A 21,656-nucleotide genomic window follows, 5' to 3' on the forward strand; every position below is an offset into this window, starting at 1 on the left:
TGAACACCTTCAAGACGCGCTTGGATGTTTATCTTGCTGGGATCCTATGATTCCTGCTGGGATCCTATGATCCCTGCTGACTTCCTGCCCCTGGAGCAGGGGACTGGACTCGATGATCCTCCGGGGTCCCTTCTAGCCCAAATGTCTATGAAATCTTGGGTGCCAAGTTATCCATCCTTGGGGATTTCAAAAAGAGGTTTATCCCAGTAGAATTTTTTAACATCCTCCTTGGATACTAACAGACTGGAAAGTAGTTTGCCATCCTTATGTGGTATGAGCACATTGTCCTGCTTCTTTCCTATTACAACCCAATAATGTTTACTGCCATTTTTTCTGTGTCTTTATTACCAACTTCATCACCTCCATGTAGCATTGGACATTTGCCGTTGTTAGGATTTAAGATACCCTAAAGATTCCTTGGTATTGTCCTTAGCCCTGGCAAACATGGATTTTTTTCTTTCCCCAATGTCTTCAGCTCTCCTGACCAATTATTGCACTTCATAACTTCTAATTTCTATTGATTTCCCCCTCTCTCATCCGTGATGTATTGCTTTGGGTGCAGACAGGTAGATGAGGGAGCTGTAGGAAGGGATGAGAAGGTATTGCTGGTGCGAAAGGCAGTGGTCTCAGTGCACCAGCTGTCAGGCTATTTATAAACCTCACAGCAAGGGAGAGTTTTAAGGAGGAAATCAAAGGAGAGCAAGGAAGTGGCTTTGCAAGTGTTTTGGGGGTGCTTCCCTTGAGAGTGAGCAGCAGCACAGCAGAGGCACAAAGAAAAGCATGGGCAATAGGGGCCAATCATAGGGGAGAGCCAGTGTCTTGGGAATGCAGGGGAGAGGATAAGGTGGTGGAGGACCTGGAGAGAGAAGATGAGCTTGGCTGTGATGTAGCAGAGAAGAGGCTCAGGGCAGTGCAGTGGGCTAGGGAAATGATTTTTGCAGCAATGCTCTGGGCAGATGAATAGAAGTTATTTGTCAATGCCAGAGAAAAGAATGATCCAACTGCAGGCAGGAGATGGAGATGGAGACAGAGCAGTAAAGACCTTTCACTCAGAGTTCAAGCCCTGCTCCAGACTTACGTTGAAGGCTGCCCTCAGCTAACCCAGCTGCACATGAGCATCTGGGGAATTAAAGGCAGCCAAATGTAATGCCAAGCATGTTGCTGCCTTCTATGCCACAGACTATGGAAACTGGTGGGCTTGAGCTACAATAGCCTGAGGAGGTGTCACACTTGGCTGAGCAGTAGCGCAACTAGGGGTGGGTGAGTGGGGCACCAGCATTGAGTACCAGAAGGGCAGCCCCCAGGGAGCACATGCCAAGGCAGCAGCTGCCTGTGTGTGGGGAGGGTTAGACTTTCCAATGGTCAGCATTCCCTACCCTCTTCCCCCATCTCGCTCTCCAGGGTTTCTGCCCAGAGCACTAAAATTCCTAGATCAGCCTTTGTGGCTGGGCCTGTGACTTTTTCTGACTCCTGGAGGGACTGTGGATGGCAGCCAACCGCATTAAGGCATGGATGTCATGGCCAAGGGAAACACAGAGATGGAGCTGGGGGCATATCACTTTCTCATCACAGGTTAATAACCAGTTGGCATCATGTGGACTTGGGTACAGCAGGCAGGAGTGGGACAATGACCAGAGGGAGAGGTGGAGGTGTGTGCAGGTGGAAGGGAGTGTGCTGTGACGTGTGTACTCTACAGCAGTGGTTCCCAACCTTTTCTATACTGTGGACTGGTGGGAGTGGGACAGGGCACAAGGAGCCAGCTGCCTCCCTCCCAGGGCTGCCCCACCACCCAGCTTTAACCCCACACAAGACTGCTGGTGGCAGAAGCCACTCGCCCAGGCAGACAGACGGGGGTCCGAGTTGCCATGACCCAGCAGCTAACCCTTCATGGCTTGGTACTGGGCCGCAGCCTGTTGGTTGGGAACCTCTACTCTACAGCCCAGAAGGACCTGTGAGGGATGTGAAGTAGAGTTTCAGCCTGGAAGTGACTAGGAATATGATATGAAGGGTGTGAAATGTGGATGGGGCGGTGGGGGGGTGATGGGGGGGGGGGCTGCAGCAACAAGGGACTGTGAAGGGGGAGAGTATCCATGGGGGAGCTGACAGGTGAGTACTGGCAGGAGGGAGCTGTTCATGAGGGAATGAGTGAAACCTCAAAGGAACTCTGCTGAGGGCTGCGTGTGGTGGGGATGGAGGGAATGGTGGGGTATGTGCCGGGGCCAAGTGTGGGGGTGGCAAGATCTGGGGGTGGGGGGGGAGCTGTCAGGAGAGCGCATCCCAAGCAGGAAGCCAGTGCCCATTCCAGGATGGGACAGGGCTACAGAGCCTGGGGCCATGCCTGGTTTGTGGTGTGGAGCAGCGCCAGCCCACAGTCAGCGCTGGGTCCTCCTGCACTCTGGCTTGGCTGTGTAGAGCTCAGCAAAGTCTTGTCCGCATGGGGATGCTCACAGACTTCAAGCCAAACCAGCTGAGGCTGTGAGGCTTGAGCCCAGTACCCTACAGTTGGTTGCCTGTTGGGGCCTCTGGCTGGGATGAGCCCTTGCCCTGGGGCCAAGTAGGAGCTGCCTCACTGCCAGTCCCACCCAGAGGCTCCAGTTGCCTTCATATGAGGATGTGGCTGTTTCCCAGCTCCTCAGATGTAGGCACAACCCTATACGGGTGGCTCATGCCAAGGCTGGGGCAGGGGTAGAGGATCTGGGATGAACCAGTTGGGTTGAACCATCACCACTGGTCCTAGGGTAAGATGAGCATAACCCCAGATCTACAGGATCAGCCACATGGCTCTCTCATGGGCACCTGGGCTAGGGTGTCAGAGCCCAGCCTGGCTGGTATCCAGGGCCCTGACGGTGCTTTCTCTAGGAGAGAATTGTCCTGAACACTCCAGGAAGCTGGTTTTGTAGAAAGCCTGATGCTGTGTGGGCCTCACCAGAGGGCATTGAGGGCCCAGTTCAGTGGGTGGATTCCCCCAGGGGCTGCCTGTGACCCAGTATGCTGTGGGACTGAGTGACCCCTTCCCTGCCAGGAAGATGTTGCATGTTGGTGATACCCTGCATGTGACTGCCATGCAGGGCATGAGCCTGGTCCAAAACAGGCAGCCATGCACCAACCCAAAGACCCCCCTTCTCCTGCAGTGCACCCCCCATCCCACCCCCTGGAGCTTCCTGTCTTCATGTGACCACCCTTACCCCTTCTCTCACATCTGAGGAGAAGGGGCTGGTTGGCCAAGGTTGGGGACAAAGTGAGTTTCAGGCTCATGGACCCTCTCAGAGCCCCCTGCCAGGCCAGCTCACCTTTGATCTCTGCCTCTGCTGGAGGTAATGGCTCTCTGGTCTCTTGGTTGGAGTGGCTCTAGGATTATGATCTCCATATGGGCCTCAGTAGCCAGCACTGGCTGTTGTGTGGCATCCTGGGCCTCTACAAACCTGGCACAGGGCATCTGCCTGTAGGGCATCACCAGGTGTTCCTGGGAGCTGAAGCCACCTGGACCAAAGGTGTGTGGCTCCTATGTGTTTGTAGATGAAACCATGGTAATTTAGCCTGTGGTAGGTAGTTGGGGGGGGACCCCAGGGCAAAATCCTGGAGGAGAGTACCCAGATACCCCAAGTCAGTCCCCTCACCCCTTCCCCACAGATGCCTGGGCTTGCAGGCACTGGGAGGCTCATTCATTCATTCAGTAGACAGTGAGTGTGGCTCAGGGTCTCACGAGGCGGCAGGCTCAGCTCACTGGTCCTCCCTGCCCCCTTGCAGGGATGCGGGCAGTGGTGCACCATTGGGATACTGGGCACCATCCACCATTGGGGCATCGGGCACTCTGCCACCTTTTGACACTGTGTCTGTCTTGTAGGACAGTGTGAGGGGCCAGGCCGCAGCCGCACATCACCCTGCAGGGAGGAGAAGGCCAGGGCCTCCCACCGGCATGGGAGCAGCCATCTCAAGGCTGCCAAGGTGCCAAATGCTGAGCCTGGCCTGGTCATTGGGGAGAGAATTGACCCAGCCCTGCCGCTTGAGAGCCAGTGGTGAGTACCCCACCCTGCCCCTGGCAGCCCTCAGCTCCCTAGGCATGCAAGGTCCCACACAGCCCTGTCTGAAGCAGCCCAGGGATCACATGCACTGTTCCCTGTGCTCTGCTGCCTGATGGATCAGGAGCAAGTACAGGAAACACCTAATAGGGCCTGTTCCTGCCCCATGTGCCACTGCCCGTCTGTTCTGCTCCTCCATGTTGCACTGTCCATCCTTTGTCCCCATCCCAGCCCTTTCCGCTTCATGCTTCCCAGGGCTCCCATTGCTCCTCCCTTCCCCAGTAGTGCCCCAGCCCCTGACATGTCCTTCACTTGTTCCCCCTGAGACCAGAAAGCAGGGCTCCCAGCTGCTCTTCCCTCTCCTGCTTTGTGCCACCTTTTCTGGAGCTTTGGCTCCCTCCCCACAGCCCTCCACAGCCTTTCCCAGAGCCCTGCCCCACCAAATCTCCTAACCTGTGAGCTGTTAGAAGATCTGGCACCTGGCACAGATAGGGCCAGGTGCTGGTATACTTGAGGGACCACCAGGAGTTGCCTCACTGATCTTGCTGCCACAAGGTCCAGGAAGCAAACCATGGTAGCCTGCAGCAAATTGCCCTCATTGCCTGTAGCTGTCTCCCTTTGGTCCACTGGTATGGGGCCGCCCCCTCCTCATCTTCCCCAGCTTCTTCCTTAAGCAGCATTCACAGGACAGTGCTGTGTGTCCTTGCTGTGCCCCTGAGCTGGTGACTCTCTCGCACCACAGCTGGTACCATGGGGCGATCAGCCGGACGGACGCCGAGACCCTGCTGAGGTTGTGCAAGGAGGCCAGCTACCTGGTGCGCAACAGTGAGACCAGCAAGGACGACTTCTCCCTCTCCCTGAAGTGAGTGCGCCTGCCAGGCACTGAACAGGGTAGTGTCGGCTGAACTGGGCAACCATGCAGAGAGGAAGCCCAGTCCAGCCTTCCCCTTACTTTTGACCCATTGACAGTGCCAGGCACAGAGGCTGGGGGTCAGTCAGAGGTCTGACTGCCTTTTGCCCAGCTGGACTTGGATGACAGTGAGCCTGCCTGCTGTTTCCCAGATTCTGTGCATCCTCCTGTGCTGGCTGGCAGTATGCCTAGGACTTAAGGCTCCAGACTGGGTGGGGAGGGGAGGCTATGCTGCCCTCCTTGTGCTGGCCACCATCCTCTAGCCCTGCCCCTAGCCCAGTTCTAGGGCAGTTTTTAGGGCAGTTCTAGCTGACACCTGGAGCTGAGCTTGAGCAATCATGTCATGCTGTGCCTCCTGCAGATACAGCTGGCAGCACCTCAGGGTCAGCCAGCCCCTAGCACTGCCCACAGTTACACAGCTCATGCCTTGGGCATATCCTGACACAATTTGATGCAACACAGTCAGATGCCCAGGAACACACACACACACACACACACACACAGATGCAATAACAGCCCAGCAATCTAACCTTCAGAGAAACACCATGACACAAACAGCACCACAGTCAAGCCTGCCTGTACACATGGTGACACTGGATATTTGTACATTCAGCCCATGCACCCAGAGATGTGCCTATGTGTGGGGACAAGCTCTGGCACATACACACACTTGCATGATTCAAAGCTGTGCCCCTAGGGGCTGGTATGTACATGTGTGCATGCTGCATGTACCCGGGCATTGTAGCACCTGCCATCCTTCCCAGCCATGTAGTGGTGATGATGAGTGGACGAGATGTGTTTCAAAGGGAGTGTGGCATCACAGGCATCTGCCTTGGGGCCCCCTGGAAGAGGGAAAGGCTTCTGGCCTGGCCGGGAGGAGAAGGAGGGAGGTTGAGTGCTTTAGGCGATGGCAAGAAGCTGAGAGAAGCATGAACTTTAAAGCCAGCAGGGACCATTACATTGTCCTGTCTGACCTCCTATCTTGTCATAGGTTGTTCTTTTTTCACTGAGTTGACCCTGCCTTGAACCCAATACCTTGGGATTATGTTTGGCAACAGCAGCTTATAGAGGCTTCTAGTTAGGATTTGAAGGCGCAGAGAGATGGAGTTTCTCCTTATTCTCACTGTATACCTAACTTCTTAGTCTGTCTGGCTTCAGGTCTTGGCTACTGGTTCCTATCTTCCCTTCTCAGTCAGGCTTAAGAGCCCTCTGGAACCTGCCATTTCCTCCCCAGGGAAGCCTTCATACCCCACAGTCAAGTCTTCTCCCTGCCCTTAGTGATGAGCCGGGCAGGCTGGGCTCCATCGGTATCTTGCTGTCAGGAGTCTCCTCAGCCCTTGAATAATTTCTGTGGCTCTTCTCGGCACCTCCTCCAATTTTTCTACATCCTCTTCTAAAATGCAGACCACGGGGCTGGACTCAGAGGCCCTGCATCAGGCTCCCCAGTGCTGTATCTGGAGGTAAAATTACTCCCTGCCCCCATTCATCACTGCCATGTGAATACCTCTACAGGTGGTGTTTGCCCTTTAGCCACAGCACATTATTGTGTGGGCAGGATGCTCTGGCTGTCCTCTGGGACCCTAACTCCTTCTCAACTGTTGCTGTGTGCCAGGAAGTAATCCCATTGAACAGGTGTGACCTGTGGTACTTGTTTCAAGGTGTAGAATTTGGGTGGTATTAAAAAGCATTGCGTGAGAGCAGGCCCCAGTCACTGTGCTCCTGATTGCCATGTAGAACTGTCCTGTCCTGCTGGGTATTTACGACTCTCCTGAGCCATGTGTTACCTACTGATTTTACATTTGTTTCCAGATAGTTGATGGAAATACCAAAAAGAGCATTGATTTTTGTAGAACCTCATTACAAACACCCCTGTTTGATTGCTCTTTGGCTACTTTTTGAGGTCTGTCAACCAGTTGAATGAGATCTCTGTTGTTGTTGCTGTACAGGGTTCATTCTGTAATTGGATTGCCTTGCGATGCTTAGTCCAATGCCTGGCAGAAGTCTAGAGGCCAAGTGCAGCTGCCCCCACAGGTGGTGAATTAATCTGTGAGGAGACTTTTATGTGCCATGTCTTCTTGCAGCTCAGCTTATCCTTCTGACCATGTTCAGAATGGGATCTTCTGTGGCAGTAGTAGCCAACCTTTTTGGCAGGCATGCCACAAGTTAAGGCCCACCCGCACCCTGGAGTGCTGCTCTGATCCCCTCCTCCTGGTGGGGTACTCAGTAGTGTGTGCCGTGGGGCTCCAGAATGGAGGTGAGGGCTCAAGGCTTTGGCCAAGGCAGCACAAAGTTGAGCAGTGGCAAGACACTGCTGTGAGAGGAGATGTCACTGAGAAGAGCTAGGTTAACCTTTCCCTGGCCCCACAGCTGCTGCAGTCTTATATGGCTAGCAAGTGAGGGTCCAAAACTCAGAATTCAGCCAGAGCTTCAGGGCCAGGGTAGGGTTCGCCTGGCTCTTGACAGTATTGGCTTGCACCTCCTCCTGCAGTGTCCTGCCCACTCTGCTCCACCTAGCACTGTCTCCTTTCTGGCACCTCCCTTTACAGAGCATCAGGGACTTGCATGCTTCACAGCTGCTGTGTTACTTGTGGCACGTGTGTTGTGAGTTAGCCCCCCTGGTCTACAGCCACATATGGTCTGTGACTCCTGTCTGGCCTGGGAGAGCCCATAATTCTCTAAGTCCCAGGATGGGGAGGCAGTGCTCCTGCCTGCCGTTTATCTCAGTAGCTCAGTTGTTATGGCACTTGCCCAGGGAGTTGGGAGAGCTTCTGTCTAGGCCCTACATTACTCTGAGGGGGCTTGGACCCACTGCCCAGTAAAGTGCCTTAACCACCAGGCCATGGGCTGGGCAGGACCAAGAGTGCCCTTCACCCCTCTTGTTGAATGTGGCACCCTGGACAGCCATACATAGGGTCAGAAGGAGAGCAAGCTGGAGGAGGCATTGCAGCTCAGTGAAATGGGCAATGCCCTGGAAAGAAAGTGCCCAGGGTTTTGGCCTCTGCTTCTGCCCCCAGTGCACACAATGGCATAACTGGCATAGAGGATCCCTTCTGTGCATGCTCAGAAGTCAAGTCAAGAGGTGTAGGTGGGAGTAAGGTCTAACAATCCCTTCGTAAAACACTTGGCTACCAAAAGGGGTGGGGGCTGGATTCAGGCCCACATGTTATGCTGTTACCTTTTATCAACCAAACTTGTCATCAGTTCAGAGACCAGAACTAGGGTTAGCATGACAAGACCCCTTCTCCCCAGCCAGGGTTAGCATGAGAAGACCTTTTTTTGCCAAAACCAGGTTAACTGGCTCAAATTACATTCTCCTCCTTTCAGTCTGGAACCACTGGATCCCGTATCAACTTTTCCATTATTTTACCCAGGCCTGATGCCAGGCTAAGTATGGTCTATAGTTGCCTGGTCCCTTCCTCTTACCCTTTCTGAATATGGGACAACATCAGTACTCTTCCAGTCCCTTTTCAGGCAGCTCTTTTAGTAAGGCAAATTATTCAGGCCTGTAGATTTAAAAATATTTATCCTAGTAGCTGATGTTTAACAGTCTCCTTGGTTAGAAAGAGCCTGAGTAGTACTTTGTGGTATGAGTACATCATCCTGCTGCATTTCTAAGCCCAGACCAGAAATGTTTATTCAACTCTTTTGCTGTTCTTTCACTGTTAGTAACCATGTTGTCATCTCCATCTTATAATGGGGCTCTACCATCGCTAGCATTTCTTCTGTTTATAGCATTCCTTAAAAACACCATGGTATTGTCTTTAGGGATATCACCTGGTGTCTTTATTTCCCTAACAATGTATTTTTATTTATATGAGGTCTAATTTATATTAATAGTTCTGTATTTCCACCTTTTCCCATTAGCTGTATGTTCCTTTTTTGTTTCTAATTGTTGCATTTGCTTTGCATTTGAACTAGTAGAATAGGTTTCTAGCCAATGCTGTCCCTTTTTTTTTCTTGATTGTGAATTGTGGCTTTTTGGCCAGCTAACAAGCTCTTCTAAAGAACATGCCATTTTCTTTAACATTTTCCATCTAAGCTTTTCCTCACAGTCAAGTTTGCTTGTAATTTTCCCTAGGTTTGGGAAATTAGCCCTTCTGGAGTCCCAGGTAGAGGTGTCACTGGCTAGGACCCTTCTCTCTTGGCCCAAAGTGTGTGTAACTAGGCCATGGTTCCTAGACAACCACCAGCTTCTGCTCATGCCATCGGTTTGCTTTTGGCTGGCATACAGACCTTCTTATGTAAGGGAATATTCACCTCTGATTTTTAGAAATTCAAATGATATTTTACTGCCAGCATGTCCCCTTTAGTATTGGCTTCCAGGTTGAAAAATGCATCCAGTAACACCATGTTGGAGGGGGTATCTCAGTCTGTTCTTTGGGTGTAGCCTGGATGTTGCTAGCTTTCACATCAGTACATCTGCATTCATGACCCTGGTGTCCTGACTTAGTGATAATACTGTCACAGGGGAGTGGTGCCTTTAATATAGTGCCATCTCTGGTCTCTTCCACCCACTCTGTCCTTCTTAACAGTGGGCAGCCCTCAGCCTTTGAGAACAGTGCAGTTAACATCCTGCCAGATCTAGTAATGCTAGTTGCACCAAATTCCTTCTCCTCAGTAAGAGTTTCCAGTTCCTTTTGCTTATTACCTAGACTCCTGGCATGGGTATAGAAGCAACTGAATCATCTCTTCTCTTCACAGTCTGATTTGTTCCTGACACACCAAGTTTGTGTGTATCGTATTGGCCTCCCTGCTTCTGCCATTTTCCCTCCAAGAAAATTACGCCCCTCTCTGCCTCCCTGTGCAGTGCAGACCATCCTGTTTGGACGACTAACTCTCTGCTGGAATGCGGCCCCAACCCTCAAGTGACACAGTCAGTGGCTCATCTCTGGTGTCTGCTGCCTTCTCTCACTCATAGGACAGAAAAGATCTCTGAAAAGATCACTGGTGTTTTTCCTCTTCAGCTCCCTGATTAGATTTCTGAAGGCTTCTGTGAGCTGCCATAGCTCCATGTGGTGCTATATGGTTGGTTCCATGGTGCATCCTCTCCAGGGGAGATGCCCTGGACAACGCCATAATCCCACCCAGTCTTGCAGTAACATCTTGTATTTTTGCTCCAGGGAGACAGCACGTCATCCTATTGTGTCCCTTGCTGAATTCTCTGCCCATCTTAACATGGAGTCATCATAGACGAATGTTTCATTCTTAGGACGGCTGAAGAACCCTCCCTTGATAACTGCATCCTTCATGCTTCAAGGACCCCTATCAGGTATGTCTGCTGGAGCTCTCTTACCTCTTCCTCCAAAGGCAGGTTCCTCCATAGTTGGCTTGCTGAGTATCTGACAGCCACTCAGTACGCCTAGCTGGCTTGAACATCACCCTAGCACATTTTATCAGATCACTAGTCCACTTCATTTTCTACTCTCTCCAGCTTCCATACTGCTGACTCTTCCCCTTGTGGCATCTATGGAAATGGTCTCTGAATCTGGTTCTTCAAGAAGTCTTTGTGCTCTCAGATCCTGAGCTGCATTGAAATGGTACTTCCGGGTCATGCATTCACACCCAGCAGAGCCACCAGGCTGGTGGCCTGCCCTTCAAGCACCAGAAATCTTTTCTGTCCTTCAGCAGAAGAGAAAGCTTAGCAAATCCCAGACAGGTGTCAGCAGTCATTCTCTTGTGTTCTGTATCTGCCCCCTGGTTTAGAACCAGACCCAAATGGAAAGAAACACTCTCCTTATAGAATCATAGAACTCATAGAGAAATAGGGCTGGAAGGGATCTCCAAAGGTCATCAAGTCCAGCCCCCTGCCTGAGGCAGGATCATCCCTATCCAAACCATCCCATACAAACCATAGTCTAAACTCCTCATGAGACTACTGTCAACCCTAACACAGCACAAGACATAACACCCTAAACTGCCACAGGCAAAGCCAGGGAACTACAGCAGCCAATGTCCTGCTTCTAGAAAAGTTGTTAATATACACTCAAGAGATCCCTGGCAAAGGGCCACACCCCTGCTGCAGTGAAAGGCAAAAAACCCCACAGTATGTGCCAGTCTGATCATGGGGTAAAATTCCTTCCTGACCCCAAATATGACAACCAGTCTGACCCTGAATGGAGGGGCAAGACCCTCTAGCCAGGAACCTCTGGGTTGAAGTCCTAGAAGGGGCATTGGTACACCCCAGTCATAATCCCCAGCTTTGGCTGTGGCCAATACCCAATGCCTCTGAGGAAGGTTTAAAAGCACCCTGACACATGTAGCAGAAAGTGGGGAAGGGGGTAACCAGCAAAGCCCAGAAGCATGGGAAAGGCCCACGGTAGAACATAGGCATAGCTATAGGCATATGCCTACATCATCCCTGACCAGTGGCTGTCCGACCTCTTCTTGAACACCTCTAGTGATGGAGAGTCCACAACTTCCCAAGGCAGTCTATTCCACTGCATCACTGTTCTAACAATGAAGACATTTCTCCTGATATCCCATCTAAACCTACTTTGCAACTTCAAGCCATTGGTTTGTGTCCTACAGCAGTCTCCAGTCTCTGTCCAAATTGCCTTTGTTTGCTGCTCCAGTTTACCCACTTAGATTTTGCCTGGCAGCAAAGTCTTACTATTGAGCTTCATCTGCTTGCTAAAGACTTTCCCCAAGCTATATTTCATGCAGGGTTGGTATGGCTCTCCACACATTGCCATCTCAGTGGATTTTATTGTACTTCTCTCCGTGGCCTCAACAACTAATATGGGTCTTATCTGCACCACTGCCATGGTGAGTATTGGTGAGGAGGCCAAGCACACCCCATGGCCCTGTCCACCTTTGTCCACTGGCACATTCTAAACCTAGAAATATGTCAGCGAGGCCACTCTGGGCTTTGTCTCTCTGCACCTGCTCTCATCCCTCAGTCTCCAGCCAACCTCAGAGTGACTACTAGGAATAAGGCAGTAGACTTACAGGAAAATACAAGTTTGGAGTTCATCAGTGGATGCAGGTGGGCAGGCCATGCTCAGCTCTGTCCTCACCAAGATCCTGCGATTGCTACAATGTAGGTAGGTCCAGTGGGGCCCAGGTCAGTGGCAGTAGAGAGCTAGCATGCAGTGGGATAGGCTCAGAGCGTGCTGTTGTTGATAGAGGGATGATGGCTGGCCAGATAAACTGGCAGTAAGTTGATGGTGTTTCTGTTGTCTGAGATGGAGCTGTGCATCGGTTGTTGGCAGGACCCAGACCCAAATGAGGAGGCTGAAGGAGGTGTGTGTCTTTTGCATTAATTTTGATGTAACATTTGGGCCTGGAGAGTGAATGCCGTTAATGTGACCCTGTTACTGAACAGCAGGTTCAGGGCATGGGGTACAGAAACTTGGGCTAGCTCAGTCACAAGGCAGCAACTTGCTATTAACAATCCTTTAGCCTCTTTCTATGCCACCTGTCGATGGAGTGTGATAGGTTTGTGATAGGGTTACAGTGTGGTCTCAGAGTGGGTTGGGCTGGGCTAGGCTTGACCCAGGAAACCCCTTCCAGTCCTTTTTCCCTGAAACCAGGGAAAATATAGATTATTATGTAATGTTTTTGTTTTAACAGTATCCCTCATGCCCTTGCCCTTCAGCTGTGCAGTGTCTTTATAAGGGAAACCCCATCCAACAGTCTTTTCCATGGTATTTTAAAGCTGATAATAACAGTCCTTTTCTGGAAGAGAAGTATTCAGATGGGAATGGGCTGGGGCTGTTGCTGTGGTTGTTGTTGGAGCCTGATCCTGCTTCCTTGAAGGCAAAGCCTGACACATACACGCAAAAGGGGGGAGGAGAATGGCAGGGAGAGGAAGGGCTGTTTCTGTCTCGTGGTGACACTTCCATGTAGTGTCATTGCTGGAGAAACACAGGCTGTGCCCACGGTCATGTCAGCCTCTCTGAGACCTGGCAAACATGTGTCCACTTCAGGCTCCTCATAGCTCTGCTTTTAGCTTCCTTTTCAGTCATAGGTACACAGCAATATGGGGGAGAAAATGGTCTCAGCCACTACTCCTGGGTCTTTTTTTTTCAAATGGAAGGGAAAAAAGAGAGAGGAAAGAGAAGAAAAGAGGTGAAGGAAGAAAAAGGGACCCTTGAGGAAGGGGTGGTAGCAGAAGCCTGTGTCTTGCATCCTGGCAGCTGTTCAGGATTTTACCAAAGTCTGGCAGTGCCCTCTGGGTCCCTGGCTGGTTGGCACTAATCTGATCCTCTCTCAGGAGGAGAAGGTGGCACTGCAGTTCCTAGGGGTCTAGGAGCGAGGTGTATGTGGGGGTGGCAGCCGTGAGGGGAAGGTTTGTGTTGTCCAGTCCTCCTGGCATGAGAGTCATATTGTTGTCCCTGGAAAGGGGTGATGGACGAGCTGTTCCACCCACTCGTTATTCAGTTCACCAATTAGACCTAATTGCCAGCACACCAGGTTTAGCCCATTGATTCCCACACTCTTGTTTACCACATGTGATTGTAACAAAGTCCTTGGGGGCAATCAGTTGACCTTTCTGTTTGGCGTAGTGTGGTCTTTCTGTCTTTAATCCTTGCTGGATTGTATAAGTAGTTGAATGCTACTAGTTGAAGGCAGAGCAGGACAGCTGTTACCTTGGGCACAGTGTACAGGCCTCTACCTAACATATCCCTGCACACATGGCTGGATCTAGGGCTGTTCCTGCCCAGCCTGGACCTCCCTTCCTCCCACACATACCCTCCCTCTGCTCGTCTTCCTCTCTGGCAGTCCCAGCCCATGCATTCCTGGGGGCTGGGCCAGGGCAGTAGCACCAGTGTCTCTCCTGACAAGCCCCTGTGCCACTGCCTTTCACAGCACTGGCACATCAGTGTCCCTAGCTTCTTAGCCAGGTTTGCTGCCAGGGGTTTGACTAAGGCTGGTACATACCTTTGCAGCAACCAGAGCAACAGGCAAGTTCTTTGTCCCAGTCCTCCTAATGCAAGGGCCATGTGTTCTCAAGCCCTCTGGGCCTTTATCAGGTGTTGCAGGCCAAAACAAAGCCATTTCCTATCCCTAATTGCTGTGAACGATTTCCCTGTATAGTCACCCTCCATGATCGTGCACGTAGCCTGGAGTCCCACTGTGCCCTTTATGCTGGGGCTGGTACACAGCACAAAGTTTACCCATCATGGCATGCATGGGGTTTGCTGGGTGAGCAGGTGTGGCATGCATGGAGTTTGCTGGGTTCTCTGGGTTCTTGCTGCACCCACCTGCCCTGGGGTATGGAGCCTGCTCATGGGGCTGGCATACAGTTATGGAGCATGGGCTGGAGTGCATGGGAACAGGGCACGTAGGCAGGGCAGCCTAGCCCCTCAGGAACTGCAGCATCCAAGGCTTGGGCTCCGTGATGGATAAAGCAGGCAGAGATTAGGATGGCAGCATACATATGGTTTGCCAAGCAAGTTGGGTTCTGAGAGTCACTGCTGGTATGAACGTCATAGTGCCTTACAGGGACCTTGCTTCATACAGCATGGAGCCTGTGCATGGGGCTGCTGCATGAAGGAGACATACACGCACACTTGTGCCTGTGGTTTGCTGGACAGCCCAGGTTCTTGCTCTGCCACAGGCTGGTCTGCTCTGGGAACTAAGGCTTGCATCCAGGGTTGGTGCCAGCTTCCATGGTTTGCCTCTGAGCTTGTGGTTGGATTCACTGGGCTGTGATGGTCATCTGCCTCAGGGTGGAGCTGCCTAGTGGAATGAGGCTTGGGAAGGCCCAGCAGCCCCCAGCTCTGTTAATAAGGACAGCAGAAATGCAGAAGGCTGCATTCACTGGCTGTGCTTGCTGCCTGCTGTCCTGGTGCTAACACCACCCACCTAGGGAGGCTCCACTAATGAACTGGTCCCATCACCCTGCTGCTCCCAGGTCCCAGCCTGAAAAACCTTTGTATCCTGCATCCAGATGTCATGGTCAGCCCCTTCCTGCTGCTTTGTCTTGCGGTGTGGGAGCTTTATGCAGGGTTCAAAGTTTTGGCCGTGGCTTCCGCAGCTCTTCCCTATCAACCAGAGAGAGAGCAGGAAGCAGGGGGTGCAAACAGCAACAGGGTGTTGACACTGACATGCAACACGTAGGGACATCCATATGTGCCTGCATGTACAGGTTCATGCACCAGAGATGGAGACATGGGCATGTGTGCATGTATGTACAGATAGGTACTCACACATGGAGACAGGAGTTCACATGAGTAAGCCCCTGTACACACACGTTCTCACAAGCCATTCCATTGTGAACCGTCTATGAAGTTCCCCCACCCAGCAGTTAAATTTTAACACCCTGCTCTATTTCCCCCACCCAGCCAGTTGCAGGAGGTGGAGGGTTGCCCACCCTTGGACCACAGGGAGCAGCCCCAGCCCTGGTCTTGGCGAGTGGGGTCACACCTGGTAGGCAATGCTGATATGATGTCCATGGTGTTTCACAGGGGCTGTGCTTTGTATGCTACTACCCATGTTTCCATCACCAGTCTGCAAGGGCTAAATCCCCCAACTGCTCCCCCTGCCACAGGGGACAGGGAGAGTGGCTGGTCCTGGAGCCAGGGTTCCTCTGTGTGCTGCTATTGAGTTGTAAATGCAGCAGTCTCTGAGCATGCAGAGGCTGGAAAATGGAGCCCAGACTAGCAGGAGTCAGCACGGTGAAAGCATGGCATGGCCACCAAGGAGCAATGCCAGCCTAAAGGGAAGGGCATGAGGGAGGTGACAGCAGCTGGCTGCTTGAGCCCACCCAGGAGCTGCCCTTCTTGGGACAAGTAGACACTAAGAGGCACAGGCTCACCACTCTGTACTGACCCCGTAATGCAGGGGCAGGGCCGGAGAGGCTGCTGAGGCTAGATATTATGAGAATGCAGGCAGCTGTCACCAAGCATCGCCTAACACAAGCACCAGGCTTCAAATGGTGCCTGGCACCAGCAGCGCTAGCTGGGCCCCTCAGATATTGGAGGCCTGAGGCAGGAATTGCCTTGGGATCACGGGGTCAGCACCACTCTGTCATGGAGCGTGGGCTGGAGTGCATGGGAACAGAGCACATGGGGCAAGGCAACTTAGCCCCACAGGGGCTCCTGCCTCCAAGACTTGGGTTCTGTGATGGCCAGAGCTGGCAGAGGTTAGGACAGCCCCGTGACTGGGTAGGGAACCTGCCTCTGGCAGCTACTGTGACATGGAGACCATGGGCTTTATGGCCCTTTATAAATCCCTGGTGCATCCATACCTTGAATGCTGTGCCCAGTTCTGGTCCCCAAACCTCACAAAGGATAGAGAAGGTACAGAGAAGGCCAGCAAGGATGATTAGTGGCATGGAGGAGCTTCCATATGAGGAGAAACTAAAGAGGCTAGGCCTATTCAGTTTAGAAAAGAGACACTTGAGGGAGGACATAAGAGTTTACAAAATACTAAATGGCAAAGAGAAACTAACTAGGGATGTATTATTTACTGTCTTACAAGACAAGAACTAGGGGTCACAAAATTAAACCAGTAGGCAGCAAGTTTAAAACTAACAAAAGGAATTTCTTTTTCACACAGTGTGCAATTAAAGTGTGGAGCTCCTTGCCATCAGATGTTGTGGAAGCAGACAGCTTAGCCAGATTCAAAAAAGGGATTGGACACATTCTTGGAGGAAAGGTGCATCAGTAGCTGTTGAGCCACAGGAGTTAGGGGCACAACGTCTGAATCAGGCCTTCCTAGATCTTAAATGCTGGAGGCAGCAAGTGAGAGAGGAACGGTGGAAAAAACACTGGTCATATCCTTTTCACTCTCCCTTTCAGCATCTGCTCTCTGCCCCTGTGTGACAGGAGACTGGGCAAGATGGACCTATGGGCTGACCCAGTAAATGGCCATTCTTATGTTCTTACGGATTGCAGACCAGCTGCCTGTGGGGTTCTGTGCATAAGGGACAGAGTAGAGGCTGGGCATTGGTGCTCCCTGCAGCACCTCTGATCCTAGCAGGTGGGTGGAGTGAACTGGATCACACCCCTCGCCTATCTGCAGCCCTCCCAGTGGCACCCTGGGAGCTCTGTGGGGAGCTGCCTGCATGAGCTGAGTTGCTATCACTGTTGCAGCTACCTCCCCCAATCGGCAGACAGCTGGCTGTATGCTGGATGGCAAGCCATTCTGCTAATGCAGGCGATCAATCCATTATGGGCATAGCCTCTGCCTGAGTTCCAGCTGCTGCTTTCAGGGTTGGTGAGGGGGCACTGTGGGGAGGGTGGGAGGGGGCAAGGGGGATGAGACTGGACTCTACGCAGCTCTGGAAGTGGCTCAGCATAGCTGATGAGGCCCCGTCTGCTTTTAAGACATCAATATTTTGCAGTAATGTGCATTCCAGACGCTACAGACAGGCTGTGGCTCTCCTTGGAGACACAAATTAATAGCAACAGGGCCATTAGCCCGTCACTTGGAATCAGTGCCTGTGGCATTATCTTCCTGCGCAGCCTCAGATGGCGCTGAGCCCTTGTGGCTTGAGGAAATGGGCCTTAGTGCGGCTAATGGGATTTTCACAGAGTTCATAGAAGGAGCAGGGTGGTGGTGGGGGGAGCTGCTTTTTGGGTCAGATTGAGGCCCACAGAGAGAGAGAGAGAACTCCCTGGCCTGCCTGCAAGTCTGGCTGAGTGAGTCATGAGGTGCATAGCCCCTTGCTCTGGCAGTCCGGAAATGAGCCATAGAGATAAGAGCTCCCTGGAAAGCCCAGAGAGAGAGAGGACTGCCTACCTCTCAAGTCATCCCTAAGTGCATGCCTTCACACTGCTCCAGGATTGCCCAATGCCACGCACCACCTCTGTGATGGACATCCTCCCTGGCACCTCCACTGCTCCAATAAGTACCCTGCCTTCCACTGACAGGTGCCCTGCAAGGTCTGTCACTTAGGCTGTGGGCATGAGTGGTAGGAGTCCCCTCCCCTGCCCTCCAGACAGCTGCCAGGGCACTGACCAGGTAGTCATGGGTTAACCAGCCCTTTTTCAGTTCCAGGAACCTGCTGTGTCTGTCCCTTCCATTTCAGAGTGCATTAGGGCTGTGTCAGAGCAGCATCTGTCTGAGGGCTTTGGAGTGGCTGTTCACTAGGAAGAAAGCATGTGATCAGGTGTCCAGGGCTGGTGCAGTAGGGTATATGCAGCTCCTGACAAGCTTGGGTGATGCATGCCCCAGCACCTTTGCCTGTAGCTTGCAGTGGCCACATGGCACTGATGCCATACTGTCCAGCCGTGAACATCAGGGATGCTTGTGTTATTTCCGTCTGCTGTAGCCTCAGCTCCTGGGCCTCTCCTCTGGCACCTGCAGCTCCATGCTGCCTGGTGTTGCATAGTTCACCCATAGCTGGGTTTTAAGATTGTGTGGTCTGTCCTGAAAGCAGTGGGTGTGGTGGGAAGAGTTACCAAGGCTTTGGTTTCAGTTGCAATATGGCATGTGGCCTGTAGGCTGCCTGGCACCACATCACTGACATACTGACCTCATGGGAATAGGCAACAGTAGTGGGAAGACATCTTATCTACCACTGTCTTCACTCTAGGCCCTGAACATGAGAGCCTTGCGTGTCTGCTTATTTCTCTAAAGTGCTTGATGAGGGTAATTCCCACTCTTTTCTTGCTGGGTGTTGCTTGGTAACATGCCAGAAACTTGAGGGATGAAGTTGCTTTGCTGGAACAGCTGTAGCTGCCCTCAGCTCTGTCAGGGAGTACAGTGCAGTGAAACATCGGGTCCTAGCATGCTCACTTCTCAGACCCATGCCCCATGCCATCCTGGCAGAGTACAGGCACTTGAGCACTGTCCCAGGTGATTGGTACGTGTCCCACACAGCTGGTTCTCTGTCTCTGTGAGTGCCCTGGTTGACTGCCTGGGCAGAGGCTAGGTTCAAGTGGTCATGCTGCCCCATGTTGGCCTTGGCAAAGACCAGCCAGAGCTGTGCACGTGAGGTCTGGGAGGCATGGCTTGGTCTTCAGTTTCTGGGGGGAGGTGGGTTCATGGTCTGGGGTCTCCTGTGCACGTGAGGTCCTGTCACAGCGGAGCTCTGAGGTGCCTGAGGAACAGTGCCAGCCCTTCCCTCTCCTCACAGTGTTAAGTGACCTCTGATGCCTCTTCCCCTGCAGCTGCCCAGGCTGTCATTGAATGATGCAATTCTTTGGAGGTGCTAGATGAGAGAACCAGTTTAATTGTTCATTCCTAATGCAATATGCCCCCCCAGATACCTACAGCCCCATCCTTCTTGGTCATCCCTGCCTATGCTGGCTCTGGCCTTTCCAGTGGGCCAGGAGCCCCTGAAAGGTGCTTGAGGGTGGGCGCTCTCCTTGCCCACTCTTTCTGGTCTCTCAGCAGTGCTCAGGGAAGGCCTACAGTCCCTGCCCCCTTCCTGGGACTTGCAAGGGGATCCCAGGAGAGGGATCCAGGAATGGGGTAAGCTGTTGTTACTACCAGCCCCGGATCTCAGGCCCTGCCTGTCCTTGAGCACCTGCTGGAGTCAGCAGAGCCAGAGTGCTGCTCCTGGAGTGGAAACTAGACCAAGTTCTGGGGTGGCCAGATTCAAGCAGGTTTTGGGATCAGGGGAAGGGGGCTCTGTACCTTGTGGTGTGGAGAACACCAGGCTTGGGGCTGCGCCTGCTCCTGTACAGGTGCCACCTGTACAACCCTGCCCATTCATTCTCAGTGGGCAAGAGAGCATGTGTGGTATTCAGGTGTCATGTGCATGTATGCAATTTGCATGGAGTATGATCAGGTGTGTGGGTGGTGAGTCCTCTATGCATGGGGTGCTGGCTGTGTTCTGGGTGACCCCCTGCTCAGATCTGGATGGTACTTCACAGATACCACATGCAAACAGTCCAGCCTGTGGATGCAGATGGCAACTGCCCTGAGGCTTGGTAGCACAAAAACAGTCAGGTCCAGGAGGCACTTTCTTTCAGACAGATGGAGGCATCTCCCTCCTGTCCATGGGTCAGGCTCTGCCCTCCTGACAGCAGGTGGTATTGAGGCAGAGGCTGAGGTGGACCCCATCCCTCACTTGGATACAGCCATCTCCTGGTGCACTTGGGGTAGAGCCCTGTGCTGGGCCCAGCCTGTCCTTCCATGCTGCTGTGGGAGTGCCTCATAGCCCACAGTGGGGAACTCCTTGGCCCATTCCTTCCTCTAGTCCTGCAGCCCTCTGGGGTTGCTTGTTGCAGGGAGCATGGCTCTTCTGAGGGTTCAGCTCAACCATGGTTCTGGCCTCCTGCTGTTCATCCATGTTATATGTGAGACCTCAGGATAGTCAGTGCCCTGATGTGCCAGGATTTGCACAAATGGCACATCAGGGCATTGAGACAAGGAGCAAAGTAGCCTGGCATGGCCTGCCCTGCGCGCGCACACTCCTCATGGCATGCTCAAGGAAGATGTGCTGCTTTGGCTGCAAGGCAGGGGAGAAAGTGACTGCAGTTATGGGGGAGGGCACAGGGTGGTATTGGCACACTAACTCTGGCTTTGTCTCTCCCAACAGGAGCAGCCAGGGTTTCATGCACATGAAACTCTCCAGAACCCAGGAAAACAAGTACATCCTGGGCCAGCACAGCCCCCCATTCGACAGCGTCCCTGAGATCATCCACCACTACGCCAGCCGCAAGCTGCCCATCAAGGGCGCTGAGCACATGTCCCTGCTCTACCCAGTGGCCATCCGCACCCTATAGTTCTTCAACTGCAGGGAGACACCCAGGCAGCCTGGCCTGCCAGCAGCTCTTCCCAGGGCACCCAGGAGAGCTGGTATCCTGGCTGGGGAAGGGCTCCGGACCACAGGCCCAAAAACAGGTTCATTGACTAGCTGGGCCAGGCACTGGCATGACTGGACTCCTCTCTCTGAGCATGTGAGTGGGCTCTGTCCCATTCCTGGACTCCACATGCATTAGCAGGGTGCCTGGGGGGCACGTCTCATCTCCTGGATGTACCCAGGAGGATGTGGAGAGCCTGACCCGTGAGCCTCTGCACTTGCTGCCTGCCTTGCTGTGAAGCTGGTTGGGCTGCTGGGAGGGCTGCCTACAGTAGGAGCTTGGAGGAGTCCCAGGGGACACCCAGGGCCAGGAGGAGAATAGAGCGATAATTTATTGGTAAGGCAGGTCAGAGACGTTTGTGAGGCACTGATGCCCCTGGCAGTGCTGGCCCTGCCCACCCACAGTGTGAAGGAGCTGTTGTGTATGTAGCCGTCATGTATACCCGGACCCCCACTGACACCCCCTGCCCCTCACTCCCCACAATGCCCCCATGAACTCCTGACAGTCTTCTCTGCAGGAGGAACAAGAGAGCCCTGCTGGGGTGGCAGGGGGCCAGGGAACAGGGCCCTCGCTTGCCTGCAGCCCCCAGCACGAGGATGGACACTGGGAGCAGAGGATGGACACTGGGAGCAGAGCATGGGTCTCTCACCAAGGGGAGATGACTGGGAGCGTGTCCATGTGTGCACTGGTCACTCGCTGTCCTCCATTGCCAAATGTACATACTGAATGTCTGTGCTGTGTATGATGTACCAGCACCCAATAAAACAGTGCAAAGCCTCTATGCTGCCCACCCAGTGTGACACACAGCTGGCACTGGGCCCAGCCCTGCCATACACCCTCTGCCTTCCTACCAGGCCTTTGCTCGTGGGGCTTCACAGAAAGGGTCCTGAGGTGCAAGCCGGGCTTGGCTTGGCCAGGGGCTACTTCCCAGCCCCCAGCTGCTACTAACAGGGAGCCCCCCTCAGCAAGGGGAAGGCACACCCCCCTCCCCCCACAGTCCCGTGTGCTGCCTCCACAAGTTGG

At 52.9% G+C, this 21,656-nt stretch overlaps 1 protein-coding gene across 4 annotated transcripts in view; it reads left to right on the forward strand.

Annotated features, from left to right (window-relative positions):
* The window catches only part of SHF (Src homology 2 domain containing F), a 49,193-nt gene extending 27,897 nt beyond the window's left edge, over positions 1 to 21,296 (forward strand). The window contains exons 5-8 of one of the 4 annotated variants that reach the window (XR_001357753.2): positions 3,845 to 4,016; positions 4,762 to 4,881; positions 10,050 to 10,198; positions 20,369 to 20,504. Coding sequence is in view for 3 of the 4 variants with exons in the window: in XM_014518384.2 (XP_014373870.1) it covers positions 3,845 to 4,016; positions 4,762 to 4,881; positions 20,369 to 20,555 (479 nt within the window). In the remaining variant the exon portion in view is untranslated. Of the gene's footprint in view, positions 1 to 3,844; positions 4,017 to 4,761; positions 4,882 to 10,049; positions 10,199 to 15,218; positions 15,304 to 20,368 lie in introns of all 4 variants that reach the window. The other 3 variants (XM_025199870.1, XM_014518384.2, XM_025199871.1) reach the window with 3 other exon arrangements.
* The last annotated feature ends 360 nt before the right edge of the window (positions 21,297 to 21,656 follow it).

Source organism: Alligator sinensis, unplaced genomic scaffold (assembly GCF_000455745.1).
Source record: "Alligator sinensis unplaced genomic scaffold, ASM45574v1 scaffold1097_1, whole genome shotgun sequence".
Classification (NCBI taxonomy): domain Eukaryota; kingdom Metazoa; phylum Chordata; order Crocodylia; family Alligatoridae; genus Alligator; species Alligator sinensis.